General features: G+C 36.3%; 1 protein-coding gene across 8 annotated transcripts in view; it reads left to right on the top strand.

Annotated features, from left to right (window-relative positions):
* LOC126483035 (diacylglycerol kinase theta) overlaps positions 1-20,389 on the top strand; it is a 733,775-nt gene that overhangs the window by 520,863 nt on the left and 192,523 nt on the right. For all 8 annotated transcript variants that reach the window (XM_050106590.1, XM_050106584.1, XM_050106589.1 and 5 more), the window contains 4 exons: positions 550-743; positions 962-1,174; positions 1,291-1,425; positions 12,487-12,661. In XM_050106590.1, the coding sequence (XP_049962547.1) occupies positions 550-743; positions 962-1,174; positions 1,291-1,425; positions 12,487-12,661 (717 nt within the window). The remainder of the gene's footprint in view (positions 1-549; positions 744-961; positions 1,175-1,290; positions 1,426-12,486; positions 12,662-20,389) is intronic.

The raw sequence follows: 20,389 nt of genomic DNA, 5'->3' as shown, positions 1-20,389 counted from the left end.
GTTACGGATACATACACTTTTGTGTTTCATTTAGGTAACATAAATTTGAATGTAGATGTTTTGCTAAAACAAAGTAGAAGAAAAAACATAGGACAAAATTAATAAAACCGTGAATGTGTACACTATGATAGCTGATCTGCAGTATTCAGTGCACTGCCTTATCTGTTTGTCTACCTTATTTTTATCTGCTCTATGATCTTGATTGGTAGTCTTCTTTTATACAGACAAAAAAAGTAGGTCCTAGACATAGTAATATAATATTTGTGTATTCAAAGTCAACAGAAGGAAATCTTTAGTAGTTCTCCTTGTAATCGCAAGCAATTTTTCTTTCACCAATTTACAGGAAACTGATTTTGCCATTGAAAACTTAGAGTTGAAATTCCATGCATTCTTGTATTCTTGCAGTGGGCCATAAAGCCCAATCTGCACCTTTGACTGCTTTCTGGATGAGTTTTGGAAATTTTGTTAATTCCTCCTCATAATGCATTTAAATGAGAAAACATACAGCTGAAATTGAATTCTATGTGCTTTATCTTATTTGATTTACAGAGACCGAGATAATGACAGTGGTGAAGTGAAAGTTTATCCAGGGAAACTGCAGGTTTCAGAGGCCTATTGCACTATTCCTGTAAATGCAGAAACTACAATTGATGATCTCATCCGTGAATCGCTTGGTCGCTTTGGACTTGATAATTCTAAAGCAGAAGATTATCGTCTTAGCCAGATTCTGCTGGACAGGGGAGGTAGGAAATCTCTCTCTCTCTCTCTCTCTCTCTCTCTCTCTCTCTCTCTCGCTCTCTCTCTCTCTCTCTCTCTCTCTCTGTGTGTGTGTGTGTGTGTGTGTGTGTGTGTGTGTGTGTGTGTGTGTGTGTGTGTGTGTTTGTATTTTTATTGTGGCAAAGCTTACATAACCAAGAAGTAATTACTTATGGCAAATCCTGTTAATACTTGTCTTTTTCAGTTACGGAACATGTTCTTTCAAGAGATGATAAGCCCTGGGAAATAGTGAAGCAGTTGGGTAAAGATTCTATCCGGCAAATGGAACTCATGAGGTTCTACTTACAGCTGAAGCAAGATCCACATGGTCCAAATCTTGCTCTGTTTGTTGGAAATTTACCACCAAATATTTCACAGAGAAATTATGAGAATATGCTAACTGAATTTCTTGGGAAAGGTTGGCTCATAAACGATATTTCATCATCAATTTTTACTTATTTATTTCTTCATCATTTCCTAATAAAGAATTATCTATGTTTCTTCATGAACCTCTTATTCATTTACCTATTTCAGAAAATAAATTTTCTTCAATTGGGCCAATTTATTATGAATATGGCTCCATGGTTATTACTTATGAAGATGCAGACAAAGCAGTTCGTGCTTTATATATCCTTCGGGAATCAAAGTTTGAAGACAAACACCTTCTTGGTAAGTGCTCCTAACATCTCAGTTGTATAGCTAATATTATTCCTTGACCTTATGTTAGTATCTCTTTTATTACTACTCAGTGGACACATAATACTCATTTCTGTTACATTTTCTGAAGTTATAATGATAATGAAATGTTGGATGAGAAATTCACAGAGCTCCAGTGGTCAAAAAGGGAAGTTTTGGGGATTAGGTCAGCAAGCTATTTGATAACAGAGAATTTCAAAAGTTCAATTCTCAGAAAAGCTATAATGTGGTTGCAATTTAGAGTTAATAATTTTATAAGGCTGTTATTGAGGATAAGAGAGAAAAAATATATTATGAAAATGCAGCTTGATAGTAGTGGCATTATATGGAAATACTGCATTCGAAATAGAACTTCTAAGTGTAAATTGCATTACATAGATGTGAGCTTTAGTTTTTCTGTCAACATATTTATGCAAACCATCCGCCCTCTTTAAATGCAGTGTAAGATTTTATTCCACCCTCCAGTATAAGGTTAAAAATTACCGTTTCCAACTTGTGACAGTTTTCAACTGATGAGAATCCTACAGTACTTATGTGTGATCCTCAAGTTCTTGTACAGGCCGTTGATGTTCGCTGGTAACTTATCATGGTGACAGGATTAGTTCTTATATTCAACAGTCTTTTGCATGTGGATATTATGTTTTCTTAAAATTTACCAATGTTTATACAGGGGTGGTTCAAATATAAACGGCATTTTATTTTTATTTAAATTTATTTATTGAAAAACTCAAGGCAGTTATAATTTATTTTTCCACATAGTCTCCTGCTTTAGAAATGCATTTGTCCCAGCATATGGGCAGCTTTTTGATGCCCTCATCATAAAAAGAACTGGGTTGGTCACCAGCCAGTTGCACATGAAGTCTTCCATACTCTCGTCATCTTCAAGTCGTCGCCCTCTTAGAGCTTCTTTAAGCGGTCTGAATAAATGGAAATCACAGAGTGATAAGTCTGGGCTGTAAGGAGGATGTTCAAGTGTAGTCCAGTGCATTTCCTGTAGCTTGGAGACATTTAGAGCTGCAGTATAGGGTCGCGCATTGTCATGGAGGAGGATGACCTGTCGGGAATCGATTGGTCTCGCTTTTGCGGCGATCTGTAACTCATGTCTTGTTCAACAGATTGCAGTAGTAAGCAGCATTGATTGTGCATCACCCATGCAAAAAATCAATCAGCAAAATGCCTTGCTGATCGGAAAAAAAAAAAAAAAAACAATTGAAAGAACCTTGCCAGCTGTCAGTCGAGTCTTGGCTTTCACTGGTGCTGCCTCCCCTGTCCTTCACCACTCCTTAATGGCTTTATTGGATTCTGGAGTGTAGTGGTGAACCCATGTTTCGTTGCAGGTGACGATCCGACTCAAAAATGCATCACCTTCTTCACATACCTTGCTGTAAGCCTGTGACAGACCCCCAAACGTCTCAGCTTCAAATTTTTGGTCAAAAGTTTAGGTACCCATCTGGAACACATTTTACGGACCTGTAGGACATTTGTGATGATTGCTTGACAGATCACATAACTGATTCCGACATTTTGTGCAATTTCTGATACTCTCACCCATTGATCATTGTCAATAGTGTCTTTAACTGCACAAATGTTTTTGTCTGTAACGCTGGTCTGAGGACGGTGATCGTGTTGCTGATTTTCCACACGTTCTTGTCCTTCTTTGACCTTTTTATGCCAAGCAAACACACATGTCCTTGATAATGTTTTATCGCCAAACTGTGCAGTCAATCCTTGGTAAATTTCCACCACTGTAACTCCTTCATGAGCAAGAAATTTGATAATTATGTGTTGTGCACTGGAGGGGAACACCTCTTGCTCAGACATCATGAGCGTTGCTGATGAAACGGCAGGAAATATCTAACAGCACACTCTCCTCACATGTAACAGTCCCGCCTAAGCATAGCAGAAGTGTCGGGCCAGTCCTACCTACTGTTGATGTTCAGGAACAAAATTCCATTGATATTTGATCCCCTCATGTACGATATCAAGTGCAGAGTCTCGTTATTTCTAAAGTAACTATTTCTCAATCAAAATTTGGGTGACTGTTGATTATTTTTTTCTGTAAATCATTATCGTAGTCACAAACACAGTTTACTCTTTTGGTGCACAATGCTTTAAAAACGGTGCAGCGGAAAAGTGTATCAAGATAATTTTAAAATAATGGAAGTAAGCCATCAGATGCCTAGGGAAACTGAAACCACAGAATCTGTGTGAAATTAAAATTAAAGAATTCTTAATTTAGCTGTGGATTTGTTGTTCTGTTGTACATAAGTGTAAGGATTCCATTTTTTATGTTAAACTAGACAGATCCACCTATCATAAATGTAACAACAAATCTAGACATAATTATCACATTTGCAGTAAAAGACTTAACATAATTAATAAGAATCCTATGAATGAAGGAGAAATTTTTTAACAGGTTCCCACTTAGCAAATAAAATATAAAAGAACTGATGAGCAAACCAGCTGAAGCTTTTCACAGACAGAATCCTACCAGACATTGAATTATTTACATGCATGTAAGAAAATAAAACAAATAAATACAGTATTAATCTAAGGAAATGTAGATTTGTATCATTTATATATAATTTGTTCTCAAGTTGTGTGACTCTAATGTAAATTATGTGTAGATTGATTTTAATGTAATGTGTCTGTACTTTTGCATTTTTATCTTATTGCCATTTGACTGTTATGTATAATCAGTGTCAACCTGTTTTCTTTCTGGCCATGTTGAACTAATATAAAATTTTTATATTTCCAGTGAGTTTGTCAAAAATTTGTGTTGTTTCAGTATCAATCCCAACATCATCTAGTGAAATCAAGTGTGAAACAGCACCTTGTTGTGTTTATACAGCTAAGGATGAGGGGTGGTTAAAACATAAAATTGACCATGGAAGTGGTAAAGAAAGATGGCTGACTCCCATTCATTGATATCTGGATGCGGAAGAAGTAAGATGAAAAGTTATGTCCATCCGTATACAGGGAACCAGCACAAATGGATCTTTACTTGCCTCCAGATGCTGCCACTTAATCCAACATAGTATGGTTTTAAGAATTGTTGCCCACTGAGCTCTGTCAGTAAATGACCAGGAAAGTCTGCCTTTTGAGCTGTAGTACCTGAGGAAAGACCTCTGGAGTAATGGCTACAGTGATAATTTAAGATGGCAAGGCAGACTGTATGTAGTTTCTCCATATTGAGACTACCAGCAGCAAAGCTCACAAGGAACCTGAAGAAACATATTGTTAAAACAAATTGCTGACCTCCATAGAAGACAGAGATCTAGTTGGCTGAGCCAAGGATACACTGGTAATGTGCATGCCTGGTATCTACTGTATTCAGTGTGAATGCTGGCTGTAGATCGGGTGTGTACGATGCTGCATTCAGCAGTGCTTCTTGGAGTATACCATATACGTTCACCTTGTACAGAAAAATAAACTCACATTCTTTGAACTCAGCTTGGACAAAGGTCATGTATTCTATTTTAAATGGACCAGGATGCTGTGCAAGGCCAGTGGATTTTGGAACATCTTTATAAAGTACGTGATAGAAATTATGACCAATGATAGACTCATGAAAACAGAGGAGGAGGCAGCCAAACTTGGACAAAGGTCATATATTTTATGTTAAATGGACCAGAATGCTCTGCAGGATCAGAGATTTTGGGACATCATACTACAGTAAGTCATTGAAATTAGGACCAATGATTGCCTCTTAAATGGAGAAGGAGGCCCTCAACTGGGTTGTGTTAGGTGTATGTTATTGTCCACAGTACTCTGCAAATGCCCCCAGTCAAGAGACATCCAGATAGCACAAACAGTGGAGCCTGACAGACCATGGCAAAACTGAGCTGCAGCTCTCTCACCCGACTACATTTGTCTGTAGCACTAGGAGGGGGTGGACTGACCCCTGACATTGCTTGTATAAGGATATCCCAGATGCCATTTCAACACTTTTCCAGATGATTATGGGAGTGACAGTTATTGAAATATCACACCAATTTGAAGAGTTGCCCAGATAGAGACATGAGAAATTTATGTTATTTGTAATCTGTTTTTAATTTAAGGTGTCTATGAAGAAAGAAAAAGAATTACACATGATCATTCTTTACATTACTGATGACCCAGTAAAGTTCATTGTTCAAAAGTCAGTCTTCTATTTGACAGAAATTGAAACAAATCTGTCTGTTGTGCAAGATGAAATAAATTACGTTTAGATGTTTTTAAATATATAAGTGCACTATATAAATTATAAAAAATTCTCATTATATTATTAACACAATACTTTATTCAAAACAATTTTTTCAGTTTTCCTGCCAGGACCAAGAACAAATAAATTCTTGTGTGAATCCATTCTTGAGCAAGCAAACATCAATTTGGCCATGACTGTGACATGATGACCTCAAATCTATTACACAGAACTAGGTACACCATTTGTAGTGAAATTGGTACCAGAGTTCTCTCCATGTTATTCAACTGAATGTTGACTTAGATGTCAACAAAATTGTCACCAATCATTTTTGCAGCCCCAAAACTAGGGATTTACTCTAATATCAATTGTTATTGATTATTTTTATTTGTCATGCCCCATTCTCACAATCCCTTCCTCCCCCAATCTTAGGGTTGCTACTGGTGCTATACACCTTCTCCCACTACTTTCCTTTTTCCAGGTAGTAAGCCATACATGTACATACTGTACCCAGCATTCATCAATAAAAAACACAAACTGGGAGCAAATATTTGTTGGTGTACTAGGTATACTATGGATAAACACCAAAAATTCTGTAAGGAATGTGATAGGGATTCCATCAGCCCTTGGGCTTTGTCCAGTTTCCGCTGTTTCTCAGTATCACTTACAGTAAAGTCTAAATTATTCATCTTTGCATTTGTGTGAGAATTAAACTGGAGTGATACTTCTGAATCTTCTTTTGTAAAGAAATATAACCAATGGACAAAAAATATGGAAACACCATGAGAAACACATGCTTGAAAATTGAACATAAATGCAGATGCTAGCCAAGCTTGCAGGCTTCACTTTTGCATTTGACCATGAAAGGCGGGCATACAGGAGGTACATGAACTGGAATGTTCATAAATTGTTGGTGCTCATGTATTGGATGCTTTTGTAACCAAGGTGTTTCAAGAGGCACTGTATTGAAGTTTATACCACTTGCAGGGAAAGTGGAGAAACATCATCTAAGTCACATGGACAAAAGTATGTATTGAGTGAACATGGTGGACAGTCAGTGAAGGTGATTGTGAAGAAAAAAAGGCAATGACAGCTGCAAAAGCCACTGGAGAACTGAATGTCACATTCATGAACCCTGTCAGCACCAAAAAAACTTGAAGGAAGCTCCATAAGCAAAGAATTGCAGGGTGAGCTGGAATTCCAGCACCAAACAATGATGCAAATGCTTGTAACAGGAAAATGTTGAGCCAAAGCCTTAAAAAGTGGGCTGTGGATCAATAGAAGAAAGTCATTTAGTCGGATGATTCTTGTTTCACACATATCCAATTTCTGGCTGAGCTTATATATCAAGAGTGGGGTTCGGTCCCAAGAGTGAAACTAAGCAGGTATTCAATGGTGATTTGGGCAGCTGTACCATGGTATTCCATGGGCTCCGTGGTTACTCTGCAAGGTTGCATTACTGCCAAGTATTATATGGCCATTTTGGATGATCAGATGCAGCCCACAGCATAGTGTATGTTTTTTAATGGTGATCCTGAGTCCCAAGATGACACGACCCCTGTTCACACAGTTCACACCATCCAGGACTAGTTTTGTGAACATGAGGGTAAATTGCTACATCTACCCTGACCACTACAGTCACCAGATTTCAGTATTATTGAGCGTTTGTGGTCTACTTTGAAGAGGAGAGTGTGTGATTGCTATCCAGCTCCTTAATCATAATCTGAACTTGCCAGGAATGATTTGAATGACAACAATTTTCCTGCACCATATTAGGGATAGTAATGTGTTGGGCTTGTGGTGTTTCCATATTTTTGTCCACTCCCTGCATTTGGAAGAAGTGTTCAACATTGCCACTTTTGCTTTGTTGCTCTTAATTTTGGTTACTCTGTCGTTCATAAGTGAATGCTAACTTTGGTTCCACTTACAGGCTAGATTAGTATTTCTCTAGGTTTTGTGAGACCTATTTCTGTATTATTCTGCTGCAGTAGTCATTGAAGGCTTCACACATTGCATTTTTCACAAATAAATGCTGTTCATACAGCCTCTTACTACTCAGAGTCCTATGTTTCTCATTGTATTTCTATTATGCATTTGTTGCTTTTCCTTTGGAATTTGTTTATAATGACTGTGTACCATGTGGGCTGTTATGAATTTGTTGCTTTTTCTTTGGAATTTGTTTTATAATGACTGTATAGCATGGAGGCTCCCCCCCCCCCCCCTTTCTCTCTCTCCCCCCCACCTCCCTCCTCCCCTCCCCCCTCTCACTGTGAAGTGTTACAGTGTTATGCTAAGTGCATATCCATCAAGTGCTTGCTCAGTTAGTCTTCTAAAGATGAGCCACCTTTTGTCTATATGCTCTGGCACAGAGCTAAATGTTATGAGTTCATCCTTGAAGTAGTCTCTGGTGTATCGAGATCTATAAATCTTTCTACATGCTTTAGTGATCCTTTGTGCTTTGGTAATCATTGTTGCTACAACTGTGCCATGTTCACTGAGATCAATTTCAATGTGGACATGTTCAAAGATGTCAATTTTATTTGTAACAATTAGATCTATTATGTTTCCATCATGAGTGAGCTTCCTTACTATCTGTTCAAAAATAGTTTTCAAAGAAAACATTTAGTATTATTTTATAGGATGTACTGTCATACTCACACCTTAGAAAACTGTAATTATTCCAATCCACTGTCAGATGGTTTATGTTGCCACCAGTGATTACAGCATTTGGGAAACACATTTACTAACATGGTGATGTTTTCTCTGACTTTTTCGGTTACATCTGAAGATGAACCAGTGATCAGTGGAAGGACTCAGTTGTAAGTTTATGTGCATCCTTGATCAGGGTGAGATTTCTTGATGATAGTGTTGTAGGTGCGATATTTTTCAGTGCCCCCTGCCCCACCCACTCACTTCGTCACTCTCTACCACCCCTACATTCGGCTTTTGACTTTTTGGTTTTCAAACATTTTTATGTTCCCATTCAAAATCAAGATTCAGATCACTAAAATCAATAACAAAATTACTTAAAAGACATATATCATGGACTTCCCTCTAAAAAAGTTATCTTTTTGCTTACAGTTACTTTTCTGGTGTGAAAAGATAAAGCATATAGGGGCATAGGAAGGAAAAACTCAATTTACATGGTGTCTTGTTTTGGATTCGACATTCACTCTTTGAAAAATATTCATCAAATTTTTCAGTTTGACTAACACCTTCCCCTTTTTCATTCAGTAGCTTTTTCCTATTTTGTGCACCACTTAGGTGCTTCACACTGCTTGTTGTGTTTGATAGACTGCTGTTCAGAAGAGAAGAATAAAAAAGAGAAGAGAAGAATAGTTAATATCGGCAATGCCAAGAATGGTTATGAGCTAAACTTACACACATGAAAGCATACTGTGGCCTCTGTTGTTATGTTGATTTGTTGTCAGATGGATCTGAATTCAAGTCATTTCCATTTTCCTCACTATTCATGTTTTACCAACTCTCTGAATTGTCACTAAAGTTCTCACCACTTTGTAAAAACAGCTTTTCGTTTTGTAAATCTGACAAACAAATCCTTTTTGCCATTGCTAAAGGTTGCCATTGTTAAATGCAAAGAAAATGGCACACAAATCACACTATTAGACTGCCACACTCAAGAGACAAATGTTAGAACTGGCCAGTAATATGTTGACATGACTAATAAGAGGTACCACAGAGTGGAGTCAGCTTTAAGTAACAGCATAACATCATAAACTGGCCTGTAACTCATCAGTCTCATTAACTACTGGCCACAGAATCCCGGGGAGTGATATATCCATTGAACCTGTTGATAACAAGTTCACTGTAGACAGAACAAGTTCACCATACTTAATTAAAAGGTCCAGATTAACAATCTGCAAACTTTCCTGGGGTACTGAGAATAGTTTTGGTGTGATGGAATTTCCTTCCCTGGTTCCTCTTTTAATTGTTAATTTCTCATCATCCTCATGAGATCTGATTGAAATTCATGTGTTAATGTGTTCTTTAGTATACTAACAGTGGCTGAATCATTGACTTACTTTTCATGAGTTGCTGAAACTGAGCCAAAAGCTTTCTTAGAACTTACAGCTCCCAAACATAGTGGTAATTCATTCTGATTGCTCTGTTGTATAGTTTCATTAATAACTTGTAATGGTCCATTGTGTCATATCTGATTTTAAAGCCAACTTGTTACTTTGCCTAATTAAAATCCAATTATTTTTTATGTGGTTAATGATAATTTCAGAGGCCGTCTTTACAAAATAAAAAGGGAACTGACAGGCAAATTGTTTTTATTTAAAATATATAATGTGCCTTCTTTTTTGTGAAGTAGGACAATTACATCATTATTCCATTTTTCAGGAATTGCCCTCATCCTAGGACATTCTGTAAACAGTTTTCTTTTTTTCCTTTTGTATTATTTTGTCTCCAGCTGTAACTCACATATGAATTGCCCTTTCTTTCATCATATGTCAAATGGCTTTACACATACGTTACCTTGTATTTCTTCAAGAGCGTTGTTGTTTTCCTTATTCACTATCCAAGTCCAGCTGACTTCTTGAACTGCACAATTGTAGTAGTCTTGGAGTGTGTTTTCATTTGTCTGTTTGTTATTAGTTAATGCTCCATCTACCGTATAATCTGATCATTAAATTTAGTGTCTACTCAATGTAATATTCTGTTTTTATAGTATTTTCTACCATTCTCTCAAAAGCTTTTTATGTTTTTTTCTTTCTTTCTTTCTTTCTTTTTTCTTTTTTCCAAAATCAATAAATATATAAAGGAGAAAGAAAAAGATTGTATTCTATCATGCTTCTATTCTGTTACCATTTTCTCAAAATTCTTGCTTTTCTTTAATACCTGTCTGTAACAGTTGAGATTTTCTTCTTTTGCTCTCATCATGCTTTCAGTATCTTCTGCTGGCCCCATAATTATATTTATTGCGTTAATATCCCTTTCAAGTCTGCCTGTGTAATCTTGATTATCCAAGAAGCTAAACATCTTGCACAATTTAATCTCATACACATCTTGGGTCATGTCCACTTTGTATTTGTTTTCTCGTGGACAAAAGTCGTAAAGATGAATATTTTGTTTTTAGTGAAAAATTTTACTTACAAATGACCTCTGTCACTTCGGGCATTGTACCTGAAGTTTCTCACTGAAGAATCATTCTTTAGTGTATTCTATTTTAACATTAAAATTCCTCTTTATCATACTGTAGTACAATTTGCTGTTATCACCTACTATTTTTATTTTTCAAAAATAAACATAATGGAAGCAGTAGAGCTTCTAAGGTTCATTGTACCATCCGTTTAGCCAAACACTGTGTAGCAAATTGCGGGCACAGAAGTAGCTGGGCACACCCTATTCTCAAAATTTATGTTTATGACTTACTACCTAATGAGTCTGTGTGTTTCTAGCATGGAGTCTATTTTTACTGTGTGTGGTAGGAGTGTATGATCATTCACAGTTTGAAAGTATTTTAGGACTGTCACGACTTGTACAATTTTTTTATTATTTGATAAAATGTAGTCAGTCTCATTTGTAGTTATTGTCCTTGGGTCATGTCCACTTTGTATTTGTTTTCTCCTGGACAAAAGTCTTAAAGATGAAGATTTTGTTCTTAGTGGAAAATTTTACTTACAAATGACCTCTGTCACTTCTGGCATTGTATCTGAAGTTTCTCACTGAAGAATCATTCTTTAGTGTGTTCTAGTTTAACATTAAAACTCCTCTTTATCATACTGTAGTGCAATTTGCTGTTATCACCTACTATTACTCTTATTAGGGATTCACCATCTCATTGTCAGAATATGAGCGCATTGGTGGAGAAACTTTAATGTTTCCTGTGCACTGGAATTTGTTATTAAAGTATTCTTGGTATTCTACCTGAGTTCCCCCATTATATGTAATTTTGCTTTTAGTTTTCTTGTTTACATTAAATCCTACACCAGACTTTCCTCTCTGCTCTGTTCTGCAATTCTAATAACCTTATTGCATTGCATTTGACCTTAAGTAATTCCTCTCCATTTTTACTAATGTATCTCTGTATCATAGAGTTTTGCAATTTATTTTTCGAAAATAAAAATAGTGGAAGCAATGGAGCTTCTAAGGTTCATTGTACCATCTGTTTAGCCAAACACTGTGTAACAAGTTGCGGGCACAGAAGTAGCTGGGCACACCCTATGGCCTGACACCATTTTCTGAGTTTCCTCAGTCTACAACCATTGCCATAGATCCCTCAGTGCACAACGCCTTAACTTTTTCATCTGGGTTGTAATAGCCATGTCCCCAGAACTATCATAGTCGATTAGGAGCCCTGACTACTCAGTCCTTCTGAAGCCGAAGAAGAGCTAAACCTTTACAGAACTATGCTCACAGCAGTCTCAGCCAAGATCTGAGTGCTTCCAGTTCTCAGAGTTGGGATCATCACAACCAGTTTACATGTTGATCAGGTGCCAACAAACCTCTCAGGCCTCCAGTCATTGTTGTCATTTACCAGTCAGAGCAAACTGCCTATAAAATTTATGGAGTTCTGTAGTACTATAATGCTACATTGTTGCACTTTGTGTAGATTTTTATAAGATATTAACTGTTGTATTATAGTGCACAGTTAACTATTATTAAACAAATCAAAATAACAGTGTAAGAGCTTCATTGGTGCTTGAATAATAAAATTAGGAGCTCATAGCAAGTAAACAGTGAATTTTGATGTAGTGTTATGTGTATTTTTTATATAAAGCATTTATTTTTTAGAGCACAGAAGTATTTATATAAACACTGAATTGTATTGCTCTTTCTAGAAGAATTATCTTCTGCTTGTAAGAAAGTGAAATATTACTTTACAGTTATGCTGCTCCCAAACATTGAGCCCAGCACAGTACCTGCTGGCGTGCAACCCCTATTGGTGTTTGTGAATGTAAAATCTGGTGGATGCCAGGGTCTTGAGCTGATCTCAAGTTTCCGCAAACTGCTTAATCCCTATCAAGTGTTTGATCTTGATAATGGAGGACCACTCCCAGGGTATTTATAATATATTTGTGTCTTTCTTTTATATACACGTTGCCAGTATGATAAAAGTGGTTTAATTTTGTGTAACTATAAATACAAATGTGTTGGGTGCTTCAAATGCTAAAGGTGCATCATGTACATAATTTTTAATGTGTGTATTTCGAATGAGTAACATTAAATATACATTTGGGTGTTGCCATCAGTCCATGAACTTATAACTCTGAGGGGTGAGGGGAAGAAGATGTATATGTACACCTCAGGTACTTTATTCTAGATATTAACTGATATATTTGACTGATTTTTCTGTTGGTGCTTGTCAGACATTACAATAATCATGGGAAAGAAAAATATTCCTGATGCTTTACAGAAACCCAGGAAAGTGTTCTTTTGTGATATTGTTAAAATATGTTTCATTAACATTAAAAAGGAAACACTTTCTTGGTGTTCTGTAAAAAATTGCAGAACATCAGGAAAGTATTACATATTTAATATTTTGCCATCTTCTGTCAAGCACCAACAATTAATTATACTTTATTACTTTGTGAAAACGTTAATAAACTACTTCAGATGAGACTTAAAAATATGGCAAGTTGCAGCTGTCAGAGAGGCCACAGGTAAGAAGAGACAGGATGTAGAAAACCATACAGATTTCACTGATATGATAAGAAGTGCCCAAGGGAAAGGGATTAAATGTACTAGGAGGAGATGCACAATAATTTTTGCGACAGTAAGCTCTAAAAGAAGTGTGGGGTAGGGAGGACTGATTTTGAAAATTTAAAAGCAAAATAAAAGCATTTTAACAGCAAATGTGAAGGATTAAATGCTGAGATGATGCTCAAAAATGACTTTGGTGTAAATTATACACAGAGGAAGGGAAGAGGATAGTAAATCCTGTTTAAAAATAAACAGCAAACACTGAGAGAAATCAGTGTAAGTTTATGTGATTGGAATAATTCCCATTCTATACTAAATATTTCTACCTGTTCACACAGCCATCCGCGTATCATAACTACTACTATGGAAGAGAAACTTTGTAGATGTGGCATGACTTAAAACACCGTATTAACAAAATGAAATGAGTGTTCGTAACTGCAATAACCAACTACCACTAAACTGCTATGAAATATATTTGGTTACTCTAATTAAATTTAACATTGTAAAATGAACAGGAAGGCCACTACTTAGGAAAAATAACTACTACTTCCCAGTAATACCAACATCTCCTGTTGTTATTTCTTATTTTAGCTTAATATCTACATGCCTGCATTGAGACTTATGGTAAGACAATCATTACTATGTAAAAAATATTGCTTTCAGGGCAAATAATGATATACTTACTAAAGTATTCCAGTGTATTATGCTGTGGTCGAATGAATTTCTTATAGAAATCCTTGTTTGGGTCTCATATGCAAAAGAAATCTTCCCTTGTCAAACAGTGAGTGCAGTTGCAACCATATTTAAAAGGACTGCAAGGTACACAATTTCATTGCCTACAATGGTGATGGTGCCAAGAGCATAGGGACTGGACAAATGAGGAATGCGATCACATGCTCTTCTATATGGTTGTGCATAGGAATATGCATACTTAGACTAAAAAAGAAGAGTTAATGCTCGAAAGCTAGAGTGAATGATGCTTTCTGTTACATGTTTGTGTGCTCCACATATTGATTTGCGATAGGTGAGTGATTGCCTTTCCCTTCTTTCATATATTGCTCCACCCAGAAATTTCCAGTATTGTGAAAGAAAACAATGTCCACAGTAGACATCTGCATTGCGCTCTGAGGTCGAAAACAGCATATTAGGAGCAAATAACCACTTCATCTCATGTGCAAACCACACGACATCCACATTCGGACTAAATAAAGAATAGCTGTACAGCCTACTGCAGACAGTCTTTTCTTTCACAAAATTCTTGGAAGCTGTGGACCCACACATGAACAAAATTCCTTTTATTGTTGGACATGCTATCATGTGGTGATATGTAGGAACCTGTAATGTACCAATGAACATTGTTGAATGTGATAGTTATGGTGGTACAGGTGTTATGGTGTGGGGAGGCAAAATGTTGCAGTGGTGTACTGAGCTCCAAATCATTGAGCATGGTACACTCATCAGTGTTATTGCGATGCTGTACTTCTTCCTCATGTGCTTCTTTTCAGGTATGCACTTGGCCCTGGCTGCACTTTTATAGACGGCAGTGCTTTACCACATCGAGCACTGCAGGAGCTCTTGGAACAAAAGGATATTCAGTGAATGGACTGGCCTGCACATTTCTCTCAGTTAAATCCCATTAAGCACATTTGGGACACATTGGGGAGATGTATCACAATACATCTACACTAGTGAATGACCTACCACAAGAACTTCTTACCAACCTTGTAACAAGTATGGCAGCATGTTGCAGAACATGCATTGCTATCTCTGTTAATCACATACCCCATCATGAATTGCGATGATCTCAATGTAATTATTGTCTCTGAATAAAAGTGGCATTTCTATTTGTCTCATATTTCCTTATACTCTCCTGTAGCAGTTCTTTCTGTGTATGGTTCAAGTTTTATCAAGCTATGTTACTTGGCAGTGACACACCATTCGAAAGTTACTTTCAGGCTTACGTTTTACACACTAGTGTGCATAGGCATACAGACAGTCATGCCACAGTTAAGATGCCACCTGCAAGTTTCTTCCGGCTGGACTTTTCTTCTCTCTTCTGCTGGCTTCAGACAAATATATGGTGGGTCTGTCTTCTTATCAAATGGTGGTATCTTATCAGTCTTCCTTGTAGTCTGTTAGTATTGTTCCTATGGGAAACTTACTTGCTAAGTTTGTCTCACCTTCATAGTAAAACTGTCTGGTAACTCTATAAGAATTCTGCTAACTGGAATATTTTTTGTTGAGCTTTGTTTGTAGCTCCAAAATGTAGGTAAAGTATTTGTGACACTGATGATTAAAAGATGAAAACATTATTTTTTCCACCACATCAGATGCAGTGATTATTATTATTATTATTATTATTATTATTATTTTAATTGTATAGTATACTGTTGTTTAGTCAGTGCTTTATAACTCTTGTTTGTAAATTGTGTGTAGCCTACCACAACTTTTTGTCTGACCTCATAACAGATCCTGTTAACAAAAGCTCAACTACATCAGTTGTGGAATTGTTGACCTCTTCAGTGTGTCTCTTTAAGTTCATACATTTCATGCACAAAGGGCACTTCCTTATAACTGAAAAAATTTACAGTTTTTCAGTTTCTGTTTGACAACAGTATGCTTGTGGAAATCCACTTCCTGTTCACCATACAAGTTCCAGCACATTTTGTCTTTTGATTCTACATGAATTCTGTGACAGGATGTATGCTGTAACACTAGTCCTTGTATACAGTGAAGCCCTTTTCTAAATCATTCTTGAGGAGGACCTTAAGTAGTGCCATAACTCCACGCTCTTTTGTTTCCTTTATAGTATACATTTCCTTTCACAGAACATAGGCAATGTCTGCATCACACACCTGAGAAAATATCCTCATTTCGTATTTCTCTGGCTTATTTTTTAGGTACATATAAAATTTTACATGACCTCAAAATCCATCACCTGTAAAGAGCTTAACATATGCCAAAAAATGATGAGAAGCCTGAATTCAGGTAGTCAAAGTACATACACATTTTAAGTAGTTAGTTTATTACACTTTTTATCTGGCTAAACACTCAGTAATGGCTAATAAAACAAACTAATTGTGGAATAAAGAAGTAGTTTCAGTAATACAGCCTTTGCAGAAAAATTTCACCTTCCTTTAAGAAGTATTTGAATTGTTACCAGGAGTATGAAGAACTAAATTCATTGACCAGTAGTTGCTGTGTATAGGCTTTCTGAGAACACTCAAATAAATAACAATTATGGAAAACAAGTTAATTTCATATGTTTTCATATTGTTCCACTTGTATCAGATATTATTGAACATTGGTGAGTGTTGTCTTCACTTTTGTATGATCATCCCACTTGCATATTGATTTGTCTCAGTTTTTGTAATTCTGCTCATTTCAGCTGTCATGAATGACAAAAACAGTTATAAGCAGCTGATTTGAAATCTTATCTCAAGAAGTGCAATTGCACCAGTAGCTTCTTAGAAAAAAATCTTAGCACTACATGTAACATAATCCATCTACATTCAGTGTCTGAGAGGCTTTTGTGTGATATTTTCTATTCTTTCTGAGGTTTAGATATTGAAGCTGAGGGCTCTGATAGTTGATTGTTGTCATCATCTTCAGCTGTTAGCAATGAGAATGGAATAAGCATCACAAGAAAAATAACAGAATTATAGGTACCTGTATCTACAGAATCTTCTAAATCTGGGTTCATATTGGAGCCTCAAAATCTCTTTTAGAGCCACAGTTATCAAACTGTTCATCGAGCATTCTCAAAAATTTACTTGTTTCTAAATTCTCCGTTGTTACTACTTAAAACCAAATAAAACAATATTGTGGTATCAACTCGCAGTAAAGGCAATGAGTCTATTAAAAGTCACAACAAGCTTGAGTATATGATTGACATGTATTAAGCTATCAGACATCATCCAACTGGGAACTTATTACATGTGGGGGTCCCACAAGGTTCCATCTTAGGGCCCTTACTTTTTCTTGTGTATATCAATGACTTTTCACCAGTTACACTACCAGACGCCAAGGTTGTTTTGTTTGCTGATGATAGAAACATGGCAATAAATAGCAAATCAAGTGTAGTCTTAGAAAAATCAGCTAATAAAATATTTGTGGACATTAATCACTGGTTCCTAGCCAATTCTTTGTCACTAAACTGTGAAAAACTACACTAAATGCAATTCAGAACTTGTAAGGGGTGTCCCACGAGTATATGCCTAACGTACAATGACAAGCAGATAGAAGAAGTGGAAAGTGTTAAATTCTTGGGATTACAGCTTGATAATAAATTCAACTGCAAGGAGCACACCACAGAGCTGCTGAAGCGTCTTAACAAATCTCTATTTGCAATACGAATTGTGTCAGACATAGGGGACATAAAAATGAAAAAGCTGGCATACTATGCTTACTTTTATTCCATAGTGCCATAAGGGATAATTTTTTGGGGTAATTCATCAAGCCAAGCTAAAGTTTTCCAGGCACAAAATCGTGCAATAAGAGTTATATGTGGTGTGAACTCAAGAACATCTTGCAGAAGCCTGTTTAGGGAACTAGGGATACTAACTACTGCTTCCCAATATATTTACTGCTTAGTGAAATTTGTCATTAAAAATATATCACTTTTTCAAACCAATAGCTCAACTCATGGAATCAATACTAGAAAAAAGAATAATCTTCACAAGGATTTAAAGTCACTTACCCTTGTACAAAAAGGTGTGCATTATTCAGGAACACACATTTTCAGTAACTTGCCAGCAGCCATTAAAAGCTTAACAATCAATGAAATTCAGTTTAAGAGAAGCGTAAAGGATTTATTGGTGGCCAACTCCTTCTACTCAGTTGATGAATTTCTCAGTAGAACCAACAGTATTTGTGTGTGTGTGTGTGTGTGTGTGTGTGTGTGTGTGTGTGTGTGTGTAAGTACAATCTAACTTATGCACCATTTCAGTGCAGTAATGTGTTCATTGTAAATAAGTGTTATAGTAGTTCTATTATATTTTTAGTACCTTATCAATAAAAACATTTTTTTTTATTTTAAATTCAGTGCATTAATGCGATCTTACTAAATGAATGTTTGTAAAATGATTCTTTCATATAGTGTTCATTAAAAAAAAATGATGATAATTCCACTTGGAACCTGTGGACGGTACATTAGCTTCTTTGTTTCGGTTGTAAATATTTGTCCTGTATTATTGTTTAACTGATATGTTCTACATCCTGGAGGACCTCCTCACTACAGAACAATTGGAACGAAAGTAAATTTAATCTAATGTAATTGATATTTTTCTCTTGGAAAGGGAAGTGGACAGATGAAAACAGAAAGGTTAACTGCTACCCTCTAGTGTCTCTCTTGCTGAGTTTCACTACCAGACCAATTAATATGATTTGGTGTGAACTGCCCAACTTTCATTCAGCTGCCACAGTTAACACCTGAAGTCAGATCGGACCCCACCATTGGGGTGTTGGTATATTCCACAGAGTACATTGTTAAAGGTTTATTGTACTACCCAAAGAGTAGTACAATGAAGTGAAGTTCTGAGAGACTGCAGGAGGGTGTGCAATTAAGTTTTACATTGAAGGCAGCAACAGTGTCAATGACATGAAAATGTTTTGAGCAGTGTCATAGGACCACATAACGGTGCTGCATGTAATGAGAAGCTGCTGTGTCAAATGGGAAAGGAATCAGAGCATGTTTTACTACCATTCTTTTGATGTTGCTAAGGTAAGTTAAGTTGTTGGATAGGACATGCTAAGGGATAGATTTCAAATGAAACTGTAATGCTGATTTGCAACATAGACTGGTATTTTATGATGATTCTTCAAAGTTTTAGACTGACTCAAATGGCACAAGAAATTTTATTGTGTGCTAGAGTGATGACGCCACAGCATGAAGTGAAGACAATGCTGAGGCTGGCTGTAAGCTGTACTCTCTGACTCTGCTTATGTTTGTGTGGGTGTGTGTGAGGCGAGAGGGGGAGGGGGGATTGCAAGTGTATGTGTATCTGCAGGAGAGTGTGTCTTAACTTGAGAAAAATAGTACGTGATTAAGACACAGAACATGTACTTAGAAGGAACCTGGAAATAAGAGTGACCACTTTCTCATTCCTGCCTGCTTCCCCATGTAAATACATATTGATGTTATCAGCCTGTTGGATTCCATATTCATACGTATGTTTCACTGCAAGGTATTGAACTAGGTCATAAAGATAGGTAGATAGTGGTAGAAGAGTTGATAATGCTGTGAATTTGAGAAAGAGTAACTAATTTGTGAAAATAACACTTTTAAATTGTGCTCTGAATTTTCTAAGAGGCATCAGATGATGTCAACTCCTGTTCCCTGATTTAGAGTAAGGAATTTAAGTTGGCAGTATTAAAAACTTGAGATGTACCAATGTGGTTTTGTAAATGTAATGTATTAATAATTTTGTATATGTGACATTCCTATCATTAAATGATCACTTATTGCCAGATACGTAAATGAAAAATAATGGCAGCCACTGGATGTACTTTATTAAGTTGGTGAGCTAACGAAGAAACATTTTTAATGTTTAATAGTGTGTCATTAGTTGTTATGCTCAAAAAAATTCAGAAAATAAAAGTTTGGTTGAACACAGTAACATAGAGGCTGTTGTAAAAACACACACACACACACACACAATGAAGTTAACATACAGACACACACAATGAAATTTTGCAATGGTAAAGAAGAGGAAGATAATGAACAATGTTGAAGAATATAAGTAATACAAGTTAGTGCTAATTTTAAATTGGAAATGTTGAGTACAGGGTTTTGGAATAAAACATTAGCTGGAGGAAACAAGTGGGAAGGTTGGCTGTAATTCATGGCCAATAAAGGTATTACGTCTCCACAGTAGGGAAATTAAATAGTTGTGAGCTGCCAAATTTGTGCAAAACATTTCATTAACTGTAAGGGGCAGTCAGATGAAAGTGAGAAAGATGGAAAAATTAACTAAACTGCCTGTAGTGGTAACGGAAATCACAATTTTATTGGCAGGACTGGGACTGCATAACTTATAGAAACCAATTCTCCAAAACAATTTGTTATGCACTGCTACAACAAAGAAA

The sequence above is a fragment of the Schistocerca serialis genome, chromosome 1, assembly GCF_023864345.2.
Source record: "Schistocerca serialis cubense isolate TAMUIC-IGC-003099 chromosome 1, iqSchSeri2.2, whole genome shotgun sequence".
In the NCBI taxonomy this organism is placed as follows: Eukaryota; Metazoa; Arthropoda; class Insecta; order Orthoptera; family Acrididae; genus Schistocerca; species Schistocerca serialis.
The sequence above is the reverse complement of the archived record's forward strand: the minus strand, read 5'-3'. Positions and strand labels throughout refer to the sequence as shown.